At 38.0% G+C, this 15,984-nt stretch overlaps 1 protein-coding gene across 1 annotated transcript; it reads left to right on the top strand.

Annotated features, from left to right (window-relative positions):
• The first annotated feature begins 13,677 nt into the window (after nt 1–13,677).
• Nucleotides 13,678–15,271, top strand: CHRM2 (cholinergic receptor, muscarinic 2). The gene has a single exon (XM_010008201.1). It carries the CDS (start codon nt 13,714–13,716, stop codon nt 15,112–15,114), a length of 1,401 nt encoding a protein of 466 aa, XP_010006503.1. The 5' UTR covers nt 13,678–13,713; the 3' UTR covers nt 15,115–15,271.
• The last annotated feature ends 713 nt before the right edge of the window (nt 15,272–15,984 follow it).

The raw sequence follows: 15,984 nt of genomic DNA on the forward strand, positions 1-15,984 counted from the left end.
TCTGTACTTGAAAATAACTTTGAACTATGTTACTATATTTGGTTATAAACAGATTGAGAAAAAGTATGGGGTATGAGTTAAGTAAATCTCAAGTCCTAGCAGGAGTAGCTAGAGAAGACATTTGTCTTGTTACTGGATATAGTTGTGTTGTTAGAGAATGCCATCTTTTGGATGCTTGGTCTTCTTTACACAGGTGATGCAACTCAAATATGTTGTATCTGAGCTAAATGGATTGTGAATTTGCAGCAACTACCTTGGAGATAATGAAAGAAAAAATTAATGCACTTCTGTGCAAGATGTAAGTAAGGATTTGTCTTGTGTTTTTCTATATTTTCCTTTATTTTTTTTATTATTATTTTTTTTGTCCCAGTCTGTGTGGATAACTGAGACATCCTTTCTGTGAGGTCTTAGAAGTGTAAGCAAGATTATTGATGGAAATGAAGCAGTGATGGTACTACTCTCCACTTTCTGTTCAAGTGAGAGTTCCCAGGCTCCCATGGAGATTCCTATTCCTGTATGCAGGGGTATGAGATGTGGGAAATTATCCAGTTATTTTCTAACTAGTGCTGTCATCCTCCATTGACCACCTAGCTGACACAGTGGTCAGCCTGCATTGTGTTAGCTCGTATTATGAGGCAAGATGTTGGATATCATTGGACATTGTGTTGATAAATATTACCTTGCCATCTATTCCTACAGGCTCATCCTTATCACATAATTAAACCAGAACACTTTTCTACTTTTTGTGGAAAATAGAGGTACTTTCTACTTTCTTTACCTGAGAGTCATATTGGCAACTGTTTCCAAAAACAGCAGGCCCCCACAGTATCCCTCATGAAAAGAAAATAGAAAAAGAGTTGTTACCTGCTCTTCCAAACCTTTGAGATATTGATATGAAAGTATAGATAATGTATTGACATAGCTTGTGTCTTAGGTAGAATCCATACTGAGTTACTTTCTGAGATTTATTTTCTATTTGTCTAAACATTAAAAATGTAGACCATTTTCTGGAATAAGATCCTTCTCAGGACAATGCCACCCATCCCCAGTTAGCTACTGAGATTTTATGGTGGTGTAAATGAGAAAGCGCTCTGTCTTTTGAATTACATGGTCTGAGATATTTAAAACCTCAGACAATTACGGAGAGAATATGCTGCCAGTGGCATGGTAGGTTGGGTGGCATTTGCTAGGATGACTAGCCTCGTTATAAGTGGATACAAAATTATTATAGATCTTTATAAAGAGAGATGACTGACATTTTTAAATGCTCATTTTCAAAGTAGTAAATGTAAAGAAGCAGATAATTAAATGTAAAGGTCATTTTTGCAACCATAACATCAGAAAGATTAGGAGGTTAAACTTTAACCTGACTGTAAATCCCTCTGTTATGTCTTTATACAAACAAGAGTGTCTGCATTTTAACTGTTCAGTGGCACCTAGTGTATCACACATTCAATGTGATTGCATTCTGTATCACAGACAAAAAAAATATCCAAATTGACTATGTAGAAAAAATAATCAAATCCTAGTTTAGATATAGCTTCAGAAACTTCATGAAAGCCATTCAGAACTCCATATATATGGAGGATATAGATGTTGTGGATAAAAGCTTTACAGCCTTGAAATAGACTGAGTTTAGAACTGGACCTTATTTACACATATAGAATTAAGAGAAAATCTCATTTTAGTGATGTTGTCTACAGTCTGAAAAAGCACCACCAACTCTCAGAGATGTTTTTTATATTTACTTTGTGACTGGATATACAGCAGGGAGCAGTATATGCTTTTGCATAGTGAAAGTCCTGATATGAAAAAGTCTAAGAGTCACTATCTTGGACATCATTCCAGACTGACCCACAGAGCCTGCTCAGAGATGGGAAACCACTTGCTTGTTCTTTGACAAGCCCACTCTAAGTGACAGCATCTGAATTGGGATAACACAGCTGTTTTCTTTCTCACTGCCAATTTCTTTTTGTGGTCTTTATAAAATAAGAAGGAAAAGCTAACTCACTGAGAAGCAGTTCTATTAAAGTATCTTAAGCCTGTTATATCATGAGTATAAAAGTAAAGGACAAGCAGGCAATAGTTATCTTTTTTTTTTTCCCCCTCCAAACATTTCCTTTCAGATATCCCTTTGAAGTCACAGGCTTATAGTGTGAGTGACTGAGAGTAAGGAGCTGTGAAATGCGCCTTTGAGCCACAAACTTCTCAAAGAGTGTCACAAGGCATATGTGACAGGGGTACACGACATCTGCAAATCAGCGTGGCATTATTGAGGCTTTGTTCAGCCTCAAACTGGGAGCTGCAGAGAGCCAAAAACTTCAGCAGGGGAAAATTTCTTCCATCCTGCTTCTTCCTTCCCACTTGGGGGGTCTCTCTCCCACTGTCTGTAGTGATTGCTTTGGTGCAATTTGTTTATGAAGAAATAATTGAGCATACATAGATTCTATATATAATATAATTGCTTAGTATATGCGTATAAATTAATTATAGTTACCATCTCCTGCCCCACTCAGCCCTGTTATTGTTCTGCTAGTACCGAATATTTTCACACTGTTAACAATATACTGCCACTTCTCTGATAGCCAGGAGATTGAACAGCAGAGAGAAGGAGAACAAGACGAGAAAGACCAGAGAAGCTAAAGGGTAACCAGGTGCTCCACGAGGCAGCAAGAAAAAATGGAAAGGAAATGAATGAAAAGAGTGATGTGCATCTGTCCCACACCCAAAAGTTACAGATTAGATCCTGCTTTTCCCTAAAGCAGAGCCACTGCAAAGATCTGAGAGTGAAGTATCACTGTTGAGGAGAAGAGATGCAGGAGCAGCACTTAATAATATAATCAGGAGCAGGGGGAAAAAAAAACCCTATACCAAGACAACTCAAATTCCCAGGATGTGACTTTGCAGAGAGCTGCAGCTGCTCCATGGTGCTGAGCTGTGTCTGTGCCAGTTCAACTGAGACAGCAGGGACATGATGTGCTGGACACCAGGCTGGATCCCCAGAGTTAGGTCACAGTTTCCCTTAGTTGCTTACTTGATGTCAATTATTCCAATTGTATTTTTGAACATTTTATCTTTCCCAGGGATCATAGACAGAAATATAAAAACCTTATGAGAAATGCCAGCTTCACTTGGAGATAAACCTCTGAATCTTGTACCTTTTCGGGGCAGACCTATAACGGAATTGATTGGTAATGGTCCCAGACCCAAGGTCTGGCTTTGCTGCAAAACTGAGAAAAGAATGACTGGGCAAGGGGGAGGGAAAGTTAATGTCCACAACATAGATAACAGCACAGGAAATGACAAGAGCAATCTAGAGAGGAAAAAATAATCTCTATAAGGAAATAGAATATGCTGGAATTCCTAATTAGGAAAAAAAAGATAACATTTTAAAAAAATATTTTATATCCTCTTGTGTAAAGAGGTTATGGACACCAAGTTTCAGTGAATGGCAGCAAGATTTAATTTCTTAAAGGTCTGAATTACTATTGGAGGTGAGATTTCAGATCATCAAGCCACTTCAGTGCAAGTCGTGAAGGAATGCTAGCTGATCTCTCTGTGGTCTGGCATGGGGTAATACAGACAGGTGCTGAAACTAGGGTCAGTAAGAAATTTCTACTGAAAACAGGCAATAAAGGATGTCAGTTCAAAGAGTCCAGGTGAATGTACTTGCAGAAGTGTTTGCTCTTCTTGCAGTCTTTCTTGCTTTCTCCTCGTCACCTTTTTTTTATTATTATTATTTACTCCTCAACCTAGTCAGCATTTCCCCCCTTATTATTTTCTCTTTTCTCTGGCCCCACACAACCTGTTAATGTCTTTCTTTAGGCATGTACTGGTGCCCATCAAACAGCTTTGTACTGTGTGGAGGCACATTGCAATGCAGCAATTGCTGCTGAGTGATTCTGCTGCTGTTGCATGGCACAGTGGGAGGGATTTAATCTCAGATATGACACCCCAAGGACTCAGCTGTTTGCTGGCGAAGATTATTCCCCAGGTACATTTCGAGATAATGTTGCTGTCTAGATAGTGTTTCACTTCACATAAGTTTGCTTTACCATCAAGTCCCAATTTAAAGAGTTGTGAAGTAAAGACGGAATTACAAAGAGAGAACTGAAGCATGTAGGTGACACTGCAGAAAATGAGAGTAACAAAATGTAGTTTATAGTCTTTTCCTCCTTGGGCATGTTTGCTTTGGAAAGGTGGCCTGCCATGAGGAAGCAGAAATTAGAAATTTGCCGGCAATAACAGATAAACCTGCCAAAATTAGGGAGAGAGTAATCTGCAGCACGATTATGGGATTGACAGGTTATGAATAAAAGCAGTTTGAGATTCTTAATACCAGAAACGGGAGAGCAACTGACTTCATGGAAGGCAAGCCCTTCTAGCAACAGTCTTGGTGAAGTTAATGTGGTGCTTCTGTAAGGAAATGAAAGAGGTTTCCATACAGTAAAATTTAAAGGCACAGTTTCTAGAGGCCTGAATTTTTAAAATCAACATATTTGTCTCAAAAGTCCTCCCTCCTTCCCTTCTTCCTTCCCTTTTCATTCCCCACAGTGCAGAACTACTGCTCTTGTCTCTCCTGTGTTAGTTAATAGCCTTTAGGCTTGTAATAGTTTTGGTTTCAAATAATCACATTTAGCACTCCTGAAACCTTGCATTTCAGATGTTTCCATTCTTTTCTTTTTGCAAATATGCAAGAAACATCAAAGTTTGATGTGAAAATCCTTTGCAATGTCTTTAAAAACTGAAAAGAGCAAACAGCTTAAGAATATTTACTTATGCATTTTAGTCTTCCTGACCCAATGATGATGAATGTATTTTTAACTGAAGGTACATGGTCAGAAACAAGTCCCCCACTTTCCTATTATTAAGTTAACCTTCTTAAACATTACATTATTGTTTAACATAGATTAAGGGCTTTTCTTTATATCATGGTGAGTTACTCATATGCAAATCTAAAGTATTTTACCTTGTTAAATGTAGCCAAAGCATGTTGAGACCAATATGTGGAATCATAAATCACAGCCAGAATTAGACATGGATTTCTTAAACATGTGGAGGGGTAAAAATGCAATTAGTCTGAAACTGCAGTGTATGTAATTAAAGTAGGTAGCAGTCATTTAGTGAAACAGTACACAGTCAGACACTTAGAGACACTATAGCAATGTATTAGCTGTGAACATAAAAGCTGCAGAAAAGTTGCTAAATAAATATTTCCTTCCTTTGGTAAGGAATATGTCATCTTTGAGGTTCTCTTTTCACAAAAGGGCAAATGATCATGCAGACTCACAGTAAGCTTTCATAGATGTGATCAACATGTTTATAACTAGCTACAGCAAAGATTTAAAATTAGATTTTCAAACCATTTACAAACATTTCACAAACTTCCCCCAGACTGCAAAGTGTGTTTGGCAATGTGGATTCTGGTTTTTGAACTTAATTACCACTCCTTTCTGGTAAGATAAAGAGCTTTCACTATTTAATTATCAACGCCTGAAATATGGCCTGCAGAAATACAGGTATAAAAACAAACAAACAAAACAAACAAACAAACAAACAAACCCACCTGCCGTCTCAGAAACAAGTTTGAATTTGAGTTCAATCTATGCTTAAATTCTTGCAAAGAATTTGAGCCACTGGTTTTATATCTGAGTCAGGATTCTTCTCTATGCATCTAATCTACATCATAGGTAAGAGGTTAAGTAAGATGGAAGATGTGTAAAAATCCCCAAGATTAATGGAAAAAGCAGCACAATGCACCTGCCGTCTCAGAAACAAGTTTGAATTTGAGTTCAATCTATGCTTAAATTCTTGCAAAGAATTTGAGCCACTGGTTTTATATCTGAGTCAGGATTCTTCTCTATGCATCTAATCTACATCATAGGTAAGAGGTTAAGTAAGATGGAAGATGTGTAAAAATCCCCAAGATTAATGGAAAAAGCAGCACAATGGACTAGATTTTCAGGCTCTTGAGAACTTAATGTAAGAGTAACCATGATGGTCTTAACAGGAATTTTAAAAACATTTACTGAGCATAGAAACTGGGTATTTTTCAAAACAAGTTCAAGGGTCATCTAGAGGTATCACAAGTGAGTCTGCTGAATCATAAGTGAGTAAATAAGGAAATAATTGATAAAATCAAGGTATTAACACCATTTTCAACCAAAGGAAAAAGAAAGATTTTACTTAACTTCAGTGTGCATCCCTTTGGGGCCTCAGTATGTTAATATTCCTGTCAAAGACACTACTGAACGATGCAAAATCTCTCAGGAACACTGAGAGTCTCCATGGGTTTATTCAGGGTCCCAAAAGGACTTCTGCGGGTTGGAGGGATTTGCAGACATTCACTGAAATATCACAGTATCTTTGCTGGACTCACTGGCAGGTTGAGGAGTACTGAGTACTGTACTGTGTTATAGGTATGTGTTGCTATTTCATTTCCTTCAGAGTTTGGCAGAGAAAAAAACAAAGCATTTAAACCAGGAAAAAACTGAGAGTGTGGATTGGGGGTTTTGTTTGGTTTTGTTTTAGAACTACCTGTAAATGTTTTAAATAAGAGATGCATTTCTGTTATGCATTAGCTCCTGGTACTAAGAACAAGTTGTTAGCTGGTTTCAGTTGTCCCAAACCATCTCCCCTTTCTTTAGCTTTGCTACTTGTGACCCAGGGACTTTGAGTTGCTCTCATAAGGTTTTTCATTGTAATACCACAGACATGGTAGCTAGTACTGTGCCTCCAATTCATGCTGGGATGCAGATAGAGTACCTACCTATCATGGTACTGTTCCTTCAGAGAATATGTACTGGAATCTAATGATCTTCAATCTGATCTTAACAGAAGCTTAAATAACTCTTCTGCTTAGGGACACTTTCCCACAGCTGACAATAGGTATAAATTAAGTCTGAGTTCTGGTATTTTAGCTAAGGTGTTTGAAGAAGATTGTTATAATCAGATAAAACTTGTCTTCTTGGGTCTGACAGGTATGAGGATCTTCAGTCAAGTTCCAGCAACACTGGTACAGAACAAGGAGGAAAAGAGAAGTGACTCACTGAGATCTGTCACTTTGATCTCCATTTTCTATCTAGCCTATAACCTTTGCAATTGGAAATCAGTATAGCTTCACTAATTAAACACGTGTGCCATGAGCTAGTCCCTAGTTGTGTTGTCTTTTGATTACACCAGCCACACTTCTGACTGATTTGTAACCTACTCCGAAACAACACTTTTGAGCTGGATCATGCCCAACGTGATGACTAAATAATACAAGTTTCAATGGTTAAGCTCAGGCCTGAGCACGTGTCTGTGCAGTAGTTACCTCAATCTAATTATACCGCAGTATTCAGATCGTTTGCTACAAGAATATCTAAATGTGATGGTTTCAGAATTTCATAAAATTATTTCTCTGCTCCTGAATTATGATAAAATGTAAATTATGATAAAATGTGGGGCTCCCTCACTTGAGAGATAAGTAAGTGTCTACATTTTCACCACATATTGAAGCAATCCTACTGCTGGAAATGACTGGTTTATGTGGTAGCTGCCTTTCTGTGCCTCTAGATGGAGATCCTACCCATTTATCTCATCCCTCTAGAGATAACTGTGGGATGCTTCATGAAGAGCTCAGTTTTGCCTTTCATATTCCATAGACTGAAAACTATTTTGTTCTCTTATTTCTGGATTATCTCCAGACCCCACACACATTTCACAGCTTACCTAAAAAAAAAAGGAAAAAATTATTCACCATATGGGCAATCACATCATATGGTTCTACCAGAGTACCCAGAAAAGCCTTGACATAACTTTGCCAAGAGACTTGACTATCTGTTCACTGGTTTGGGAACAAGGCTTCTATATATACAATCCTAGTAAGAGTAAGGAAACAAGCAAGTGAAAGTACCTCCTCTAGTCCAGGAGGCAGATTCCTTTTTTGTGTAGATAAAAATGAGTTAGATAAAACCATGGTTATTAAGCATATTTTTCAGGTTTGCCCAATGCATTAAGATGCAGAATTTAGCTTGTAATTATACCAGCTGCCCAAAGACAGAATGCACATTTTCTCTAGATTACACAGGTCTTGAAAAACAAAGATATTTTTGCAGCCAAAACTATACTTACAGGATGATAATAGATTAAATGCCCTAGTAGCAGTGGGTGACTATCAGCATAAACAATAGCAACAGTAACAACAACAGTACCAACATAGTAGAAAAGCATAATTATCCAGACCTTTAAAGAAAAACTGCTGGTTTTTTTTTTGTTGTTGTTTATTGTTTTTTTTTTAATTTCCTGAAACAAGATAGATTTTTGTGGGAGTTTTTTCTGTATTGCTTATATTTTTCCTTATGTGATTTTGAATACAAAGTTGCATTCATGGCACTGTATTTACCAGTTTTAGATTATAAGAACAGCAGTAAGCAAGATGTAGTTAATAGCTGTACAAATCCTCAGACCCCAACAATAGCACTGAGGCAGTGATGTTGATGCCAGCACTACCACCTACTCATGTAGGGTTCCCTGCTGTTTCTAGAGGAGTATTTTTATTTTTACTTTTATTTTATTATGATTGTTGTTAGTGGCACACTGGTTTTGTTAATGCTCTGTAACTCTGATCTACTTACTGTTTCAAGATATGTGCAGATTTTTTTTTATTTTGCCCTTAGGTTCCCTTCTCAATGATATGGGGAAAAGTAGATACACACGGGCCTACAGAATATTTTTTTTTTTGTAGAACATGTGTTGATTGAGAAGAACAAAAGTACATGCAAATATTAAGAAGTGAACACACCTTAGCAGTAACACTTTGCAAAGATATTTCTAGTTCCTAATGGATTGCAAATGGTAACCCATGGGGTGAAGATTTTTGTCTTGTGGTATTTGGGAATTCTCTGGAATGTATTTTTTTTTTTACCAAAAGCTCAGATAGGATCTATAATTTCTGTTAAAGTTTGTAATAAATTCTGACTAACGTGTCTAGTATATTTCTCACAGGCTTAGGGGGCTTTTTTCCCCTCCTTTTTTCACACTGTGGCTTTAAATGGTGCCAGGAAGAAATTTAGAATCTAAACTAGCAGTTCAGGATCAAAATTGGTTCAGGAGAAAGAAAAATAATCTATTATTGTTATAGAAAAAATCTAATCCATTTTACATAGGTTTGGACTAGAGAGGAACTGGATCAAAGAGAAGTTAGAAAATATATTTTACTTTGAGAGTTGAATGCTGAAAAGTACTCAGAGTAGCAATGCACATGGGTTCCTTGATAATCCCATTTAAATCACAACTATAACTTTCAGGTACAGATTGTTTGTTTCCTCTTTCATGTCTTGACCTTTATATTGCTTCTGAGAATTCAAAGAAGCCATTAAAACCTTGCCATATCTAACTTGGCAATATACACAATACAGAGGAAGGATGTGTCTAACCAACTTTGACAGGCATGGCATATCAGCCAATTTTTTCAATATACACAACATTTACATAGGGATTTTTTGTCACATATTTCGGAGATATATGCTAAATCTAAAATTGTAATGACTGCTACAAGATTCATTTGCACCAAGGGGATGGGATTCTGGCAGGGCAAGTGGAAAGCACAGTCAGCAGGATGTACCTAAGTATCTCCTGTTTAAGGATCATGATCCTAAGGGTGGCATGCAGTCCTTGTCCCTTCTCCTGGCCCTTCCATTTCTGCAGGTCTCCTTCTCAGGATCTGCAATGGAAGAGTATGAATACCCTCAATATCATAATTTGCTTCCTCACACTCCCCAAGATTCCCTTTAACAATGAACCAGCTTACAGATTTTACCCATCAGACCTCTCTTCCACTCCCAAGAAACTTCTAGGGAGGTAAATGAAGGAAAGCAAAGCAGACAGCTTCTGCCAGCAATTTCTGTGAAGGTTTATTCAAGCCAGTGCCAGTCTGGACTATGTTTCTCTTTGTGAGCGGTAATGGGTGTCCAGGTTCACCCATCCTGTGCCCTGCTTCTGCCTATCTACTACTTATTGCAAAAAGACCTGGCATCACACCAGTCCAAAAGTGCACATACTAGGTAGCCCACTAAATCTCCCAGTTCTGCCCCAAATCCTTGTCTGGTCAAGAGAAGGGAAAGGAATTATTTTCAGCACTATGAATTATTTAGAGGGAAGAAAGTACTGCACTGGAAATGTTTCACAACTCCATATCAAATATCAAACAATGAATTTTTTTATATGTGGATTTCTTGGCGTTGGATATTTTCCATGCAGTGGGTGTTTCCATTCCACCAAGGCATGCATATTTTAAAATATATTTTGTAAAATTCACTTTGTTGGTTTTCAGGTCAAAAGGGAAATTTCTTGCCTTTTCTGGCTATTGTCTGTTTAGCAATAAAGCACTCAGTACAGAAGGATAAATTATGGTAGCCCATGGGAGTCAGTGCCATATTGTGCAACTCACACAAACACCCATGGGATTGCAGAGGGGAGCTCTGTTTGTTCAATAATAGGATCTGGTACTTCTCATAACAGGAGGTCATATTACCTTAAAATGCCTCTGCCCCTTAGGTCTGCCTGATGAATAACATCTGTTCCCAAAAGAGCTGCCTCTCCAGCAGGAGAGATGGGCTCCATGGCATGACAAAAACAAAAGCAGTCCACAAGGAGTCCTGTACGGAGGGAGTAAGTGGCCACAATAAGAAACAGAATCCTCACTAGGGGCCTGATTCAAACCCTACTGGAGCCAACAGGAAAAATTCCAGCAGATTTCAGGGGGTCTTGGGTTAGGAAGCATGCATACCCGTCTCTGCTTATATAATGGCAACACTATTAACAATTATGAGACATGTCAGTTGAGATCAAATGTTTCTCCAGCCCTATAGCTTCTCATCAACACACACAGTAAAACATGGTTCACTTCACAGTCATTTTCGTGCAATAAAGGGAGGTTTTACTGGAGTAAGTGGTAGCAGATATGTTTCTCTATACCTAAGAAAGCCCTAAAATGTAACTTGAAGAGTGGAATCACCAGTTTTCTTGTGGCAGAAAAGTTACTGCAACAAGAGGTAAGTGGGAAAGGGACTCCTCTGTTTTGCTTTAATTCAAAAGAACACAGTAAAATCCAATTACTAACAAGTACAATTAACATTTAGCTTTCATCCAGCTCCTTGCATCCCAGGCAATAAAATCAGAGGAATATAAACTGAATTTTCACTGGAAGTCAGAAAAAATTCAGCTGAAAGGACTTGGGAATAGTTAGCTGGGAAATGGTAATTCAGTTTCACAAGCTTCAGGGTTTTAAAATGAATTTAGTTCTTCAATGGAATAAAAAAAAATAATAATTCTGAATATTTTGTGAAAATGAATTATTTTTTTTTGTTAATATAAAGCACAACTTTTTCAGCTCTGATTCACTTTTTTCCCTTCCTGCTACCCCTCTAACTCTGCCACCAGAGGTAGCTGCAGAACCTGGATCACAAACTCTTGTCAGTTCATTTTTTTTTTCAAAATCAATACATCTATGGGAGTTATTTTGTCTTTTCATAAAAAAAAAAAAGAATCCATTCTGTTAAAAATGTTCAGAAACAAATCTGCCTGGGAGAAGTTCTTAACTTGTCCCAAAAATCTGTTATCTTACATATCTAACTGGATAGCCAGCTGCTCAGCTATGAAGCTTTGGGTGAAAAGCACACAGTGAATTGCTGAAATGAGAGTCCTACACATTGAAGATGTCTGGGTTATTTTTCTGTCTATTTTTTACACAGGATATAAATTCTGCTATATTCCATTCAGCCTAGTCTTGCTGCATAAAAAATATATATTTAATTAAAATATTCTTCCTCATAATTTTGTTCTGTTTAACCTGATCCCAAGGATTTTAAGGATCTACCTGGAAGTATTAGGAAAAAATGTCTGTCTAGACTTATGTTCCTCTATTTATCCATGTGTTCACTTCACCATGGAATTGGCAAACAAATCTTAGCTGTTTTTAAAAACAAAGGCAAATGCAAGAGCCTTCTGCCAACTGCATTCCTTTAAGTATAAATTACAAGATTACAAAATTTGCCTTAGACATAAAACCTTCACCCTGGTGGAGCATTCTGACTTTTCCACAGAGAAAAACTTGCTTATTTTTCTTAGAGGTCAGAAGGCTTTTTGTTGTTGTGCTGACATTTTGCATCATCTTCTTCCTTTCACAACTGAAAGAAAATATGCTGTGCTGAAATGACAATGAAAACTCACTGCTCTGCTTAGTTGATGTGGATCATACACATCTGTCCATCATCAGGTTAATCACAGGGGCCAGAGGAGGATGCCTTAATTCCCCACATATAGAGGAGCTAAACATAACTAAATCTTTTGTCTTCCATTGATTGCACCACCACTTCTAAAAGCTCTGCCTTCAAGAAGTGGTGCCTTATAGGTGGGGGGGGAAAGGAGAATATTCCAATCTGGAACAATCGAACATGCTCTGTCACATCTGACCTTCATGTCTCGATAATCCCTTAAGCACAGCTCATAAATACTGGGAGCTTGGAGACTGGCTGTGTGAATCTGGTACATTCAATGGAGTTCCAGGGAATGCACAAAAGGATAATACATATTCTGAAGGCAAAAGCATGTGCTGTTTTCTTGGTCTTCTATCAAATGTGTATTGCTAGTAGTTTAATTGCTATTTATTGAGTAATGCCAGTAGTTCATACAGGGCACAGAAAGAATTGCTGTATATAAACAGAACTGCTTTTCATCTGTTTCTCTCTTTTTCATTACCCCTTTTATGCATTTCATAGAAGTCATAGCTCCACATGATACAGATTTGAAATATTGTGGTTTGAAAAAAATGAGAAGAGTGCAAACAAGTAAGCAGCAAGAGATAACCTCATCACATTGAAAACACAACTAGTCAGCAACACTTTTCCCAGGAACAACTAGTGAAAAGGACGTAAAAAATAACTTTAATCTCATTTAAATGGAAAACAGTAAGAATAAAAATTGTATGCATCTAACTAGACAACTAGATGTTCCACTGAGCTGAGTTTACTAGTTTTATTGACTTCAAAATATTTACCCTTTTTGTTTATTAGTGGACTAGTAACTTCAGTTTAGTGCAGTGCCAAAATCTTTGGAAGCATTGACAAAAAAATTAACTGCAGCGTAAGAAAATGAAAGGGACACATGACACAAACTTGTTACATAAACTCACAGAAGCATTCCCAAGTGGAAAATGGAGGAAAGATGAAAACAAAAGTCACCTTCAGGTGATCTGGCTCCTGGTAAATCACATCTTCACCTCAGGTTATGAGAATGGTATAACCTCAGGACTGGACTTTTATATTTGCAATAGGGTTTGAAATGAGCAAAGGGAACTATTTTGTTGGTAGGAAAGAAGTCAAGATGCAGATCCAGTTCCAAACTTTTGAAGTCTGTAACCGTTTAATAACAGCACAGAGACAAAAATGCATCTGAGAACTTAAAAATCTAGATCTGGATTCACATGTTTTGTCTTTGTCACACACAGGTAGAGGTTATTCCTAAAGGGATAATATATATTGTAAAGTCTCTTTGTTAGCCAAAGCTGACTAGTACTGCTGAACGCATCTTCTACCTTTAAACTCGTTCCAAGTAGTTCTTCTGGGAACCATTTTTTTAAAGCAAATGGACTCATTTCATTAAAATATCTGTTTTGTTTTCTTTCCTCTGCAGGCTTAAGTGACATTTGGGTATCTCATTAGCAGAATAGAAATGAATAACTCAACGTACATCAATTCTTCCACTGAAAATGTGATGGCTTTGGAGAGCCCCTATAAAACTGTTGAGGTGGTCTTCATCGTCCTGGTAGCAGGGTCTCTCAGCCTAGTCACCATAATTGGGAACATCCTGGTCATGGTGTCAATCAAAGTCAACAGGCACCTACAAACTGTCAACAACTATTTCCTGTTCAGCTTGGCCTGCGCGGACTTGATCATCGGCATCTTCTCAATGAACCTATACACCCTCTACACTGTGATAGGCTACTGGCCCTTAGGGCCCGTGGTGTGCGACCTCTGGCTGGCTCTTGACTATGTGGTCAGCAACGCCTCTGTAATGAACCTCCTCATTATCAGCTTTGACAGATACTTTTGTGTCACCAAGCCTCTAACATATCCTGTCAAGAGGACCACTAAGATGGCAGGCATGATGATCGCAGCTGCGTGGGTGTTGTCCTTCATCCTGTGGGCTCCTGCAATTCTCTTCTGGCAGTTCATTGTGGGAGGAAGGACTGTCCCAGATGGGGATTGTTACATCCAGTTTTTTTCCAATGCTGCTGTCACTTTTGGCACTGCCATTGCAGCCTTCTATTTGCCTGTTATCATCATGACTGTCCTTTACTGGCAAATCTCTCGAGCCAGTAAGAGTCGGATAAAGAAAGGGAAAAAGGAAGCTGCTCAAAACCAGGATGCGGTTTCTCCCAGCCTTGTCCAAGGTAAAACAGTGAAACCAAACAATAACAACATTCCAAGCAGTAGGGATGGGTTAGAGCACAGCAAAATTCAGAATGGAAAAACTACTGAAGAAACTGTGACAGAGAATTGTGTCCAAGGGGAGGAGAAGGAGAGCTCCAATGATTCCACCTCTGTCAGTGTGGTCGCTTCCAACATGAAAGAGGATGAAGCTGCCAAAGATGCCAGCCAAGCTTCTGCCTCCCAAGACCATCTCAAAGTGGAGAACTCCAAGTTGACATGCATCAGGATAGCTACCAAGTCCCAAAAGGGTGACTACTGTGCCCCCACCAACACTACTGTGGAGATTGTAGGCACCAATGGGGAGGAGAAGCAGAATAGTGTAGCTCGGAAAATCGTCAAGATGACAAAGCAGCCAGCCAAAAAGAAACCACCTCCTTCTAGAGAGAAAAAAGTGACAAGGACTATTTTGGCCATCCTGTTGGCCTTCATCATCACCTGGACCCCATACAATGTGATGGTGCTCATCAACAGCTTCTGTGCATCCTGCATCCCTGGCACTGTGTGGACAATAGGTTATTGGCTCTGTTATATCAACAGCACCATCAACCCTGCTTGTTATGCACTCTGCAATGCTACTTTCAAGAAGACCTTTAAGCATCTTCTTATGTGTAATTACAAGAATATAGGAGCTACAAGGTAAAAATCATAATAAAAATAATAATGGGAAGGGTGAAGAAGTTCCAAATTTAATGAAAAATAATAATGCCATAGCACTTTATGCTCTTCTATGGAATGTGCAATCCAGGATGTTAGTGGAAATTCTGAAATGGAGCATCAGCTCCACCCCAGAGAACTACGCTTAAAAACATTTTTTTTAGTTATTGAAAATAAATCTTGAGGACATGGGGATGTTTGAAGAATTATTCAAGTATGTGGACTGGAGGCACAATTCCTTGTTTTCTGAGAGTATTCTGCAGAAGGGCTTTAGAGTCTATGATTTTTCATCATTCAGTGTAAAATACTTGTAATATTTGTTCTTTTTTTCTTATCTTTTTTCTTTTTTTTTTTTTTTTCACTCTGTGTCTGTTTAGTATGTCTTCATCTATGAAATTTCTAAAAAGGGAATTTTAACAGTAACTGTTTGAAAGATACTTAGGAGTTTTCAAGATCATTACATAATCTAAATTAATCATGGTAGAAGGTTTCTAAAACTCCAAGTTGTCTAGAGTTTTTTTGTCACTGTCATGTAAGAACATTAATGTTAGGAAAATCATTATGAAAGTTATTCTATGTTGTTTATGACACATTACCATTTCTAAAACTGTATGAGTTCTGAAAGTGTACTTATGCTCAACATGTAACCATTGCCTAACCTGTGTATCATTTGAAGTCTGCCACTTGCCCCCTTCTAGGGGCTTTTGTTTCATGATGCCTTCATCACTTCAAGGTAAAAAAATAGATGGACTTTTCCAGATTACTACATCCCAAGACTGTTTCAGCATCTGTGAAAACCAAAGCTCTTGAGAGAATTTTGTTCACTTTGTTTGTCAAATAACTTCCACCTGTGGAT

Source organism: Chaetura pelagica, unplaced genomic scaffold (assembly GCF_000747805.2).
Source record: "Chaetura pelagica isolate M959 unplaced genomic scaffold, ChaPel_1.0 scaffold92, whole genome shotgun sequence".
NCBI classification, from domain to species: Eukaryota; Metazoa; Chordata; class Aves; order Apodiformes; family Apodidae; genus Chaetura; species Chaetura pelagica.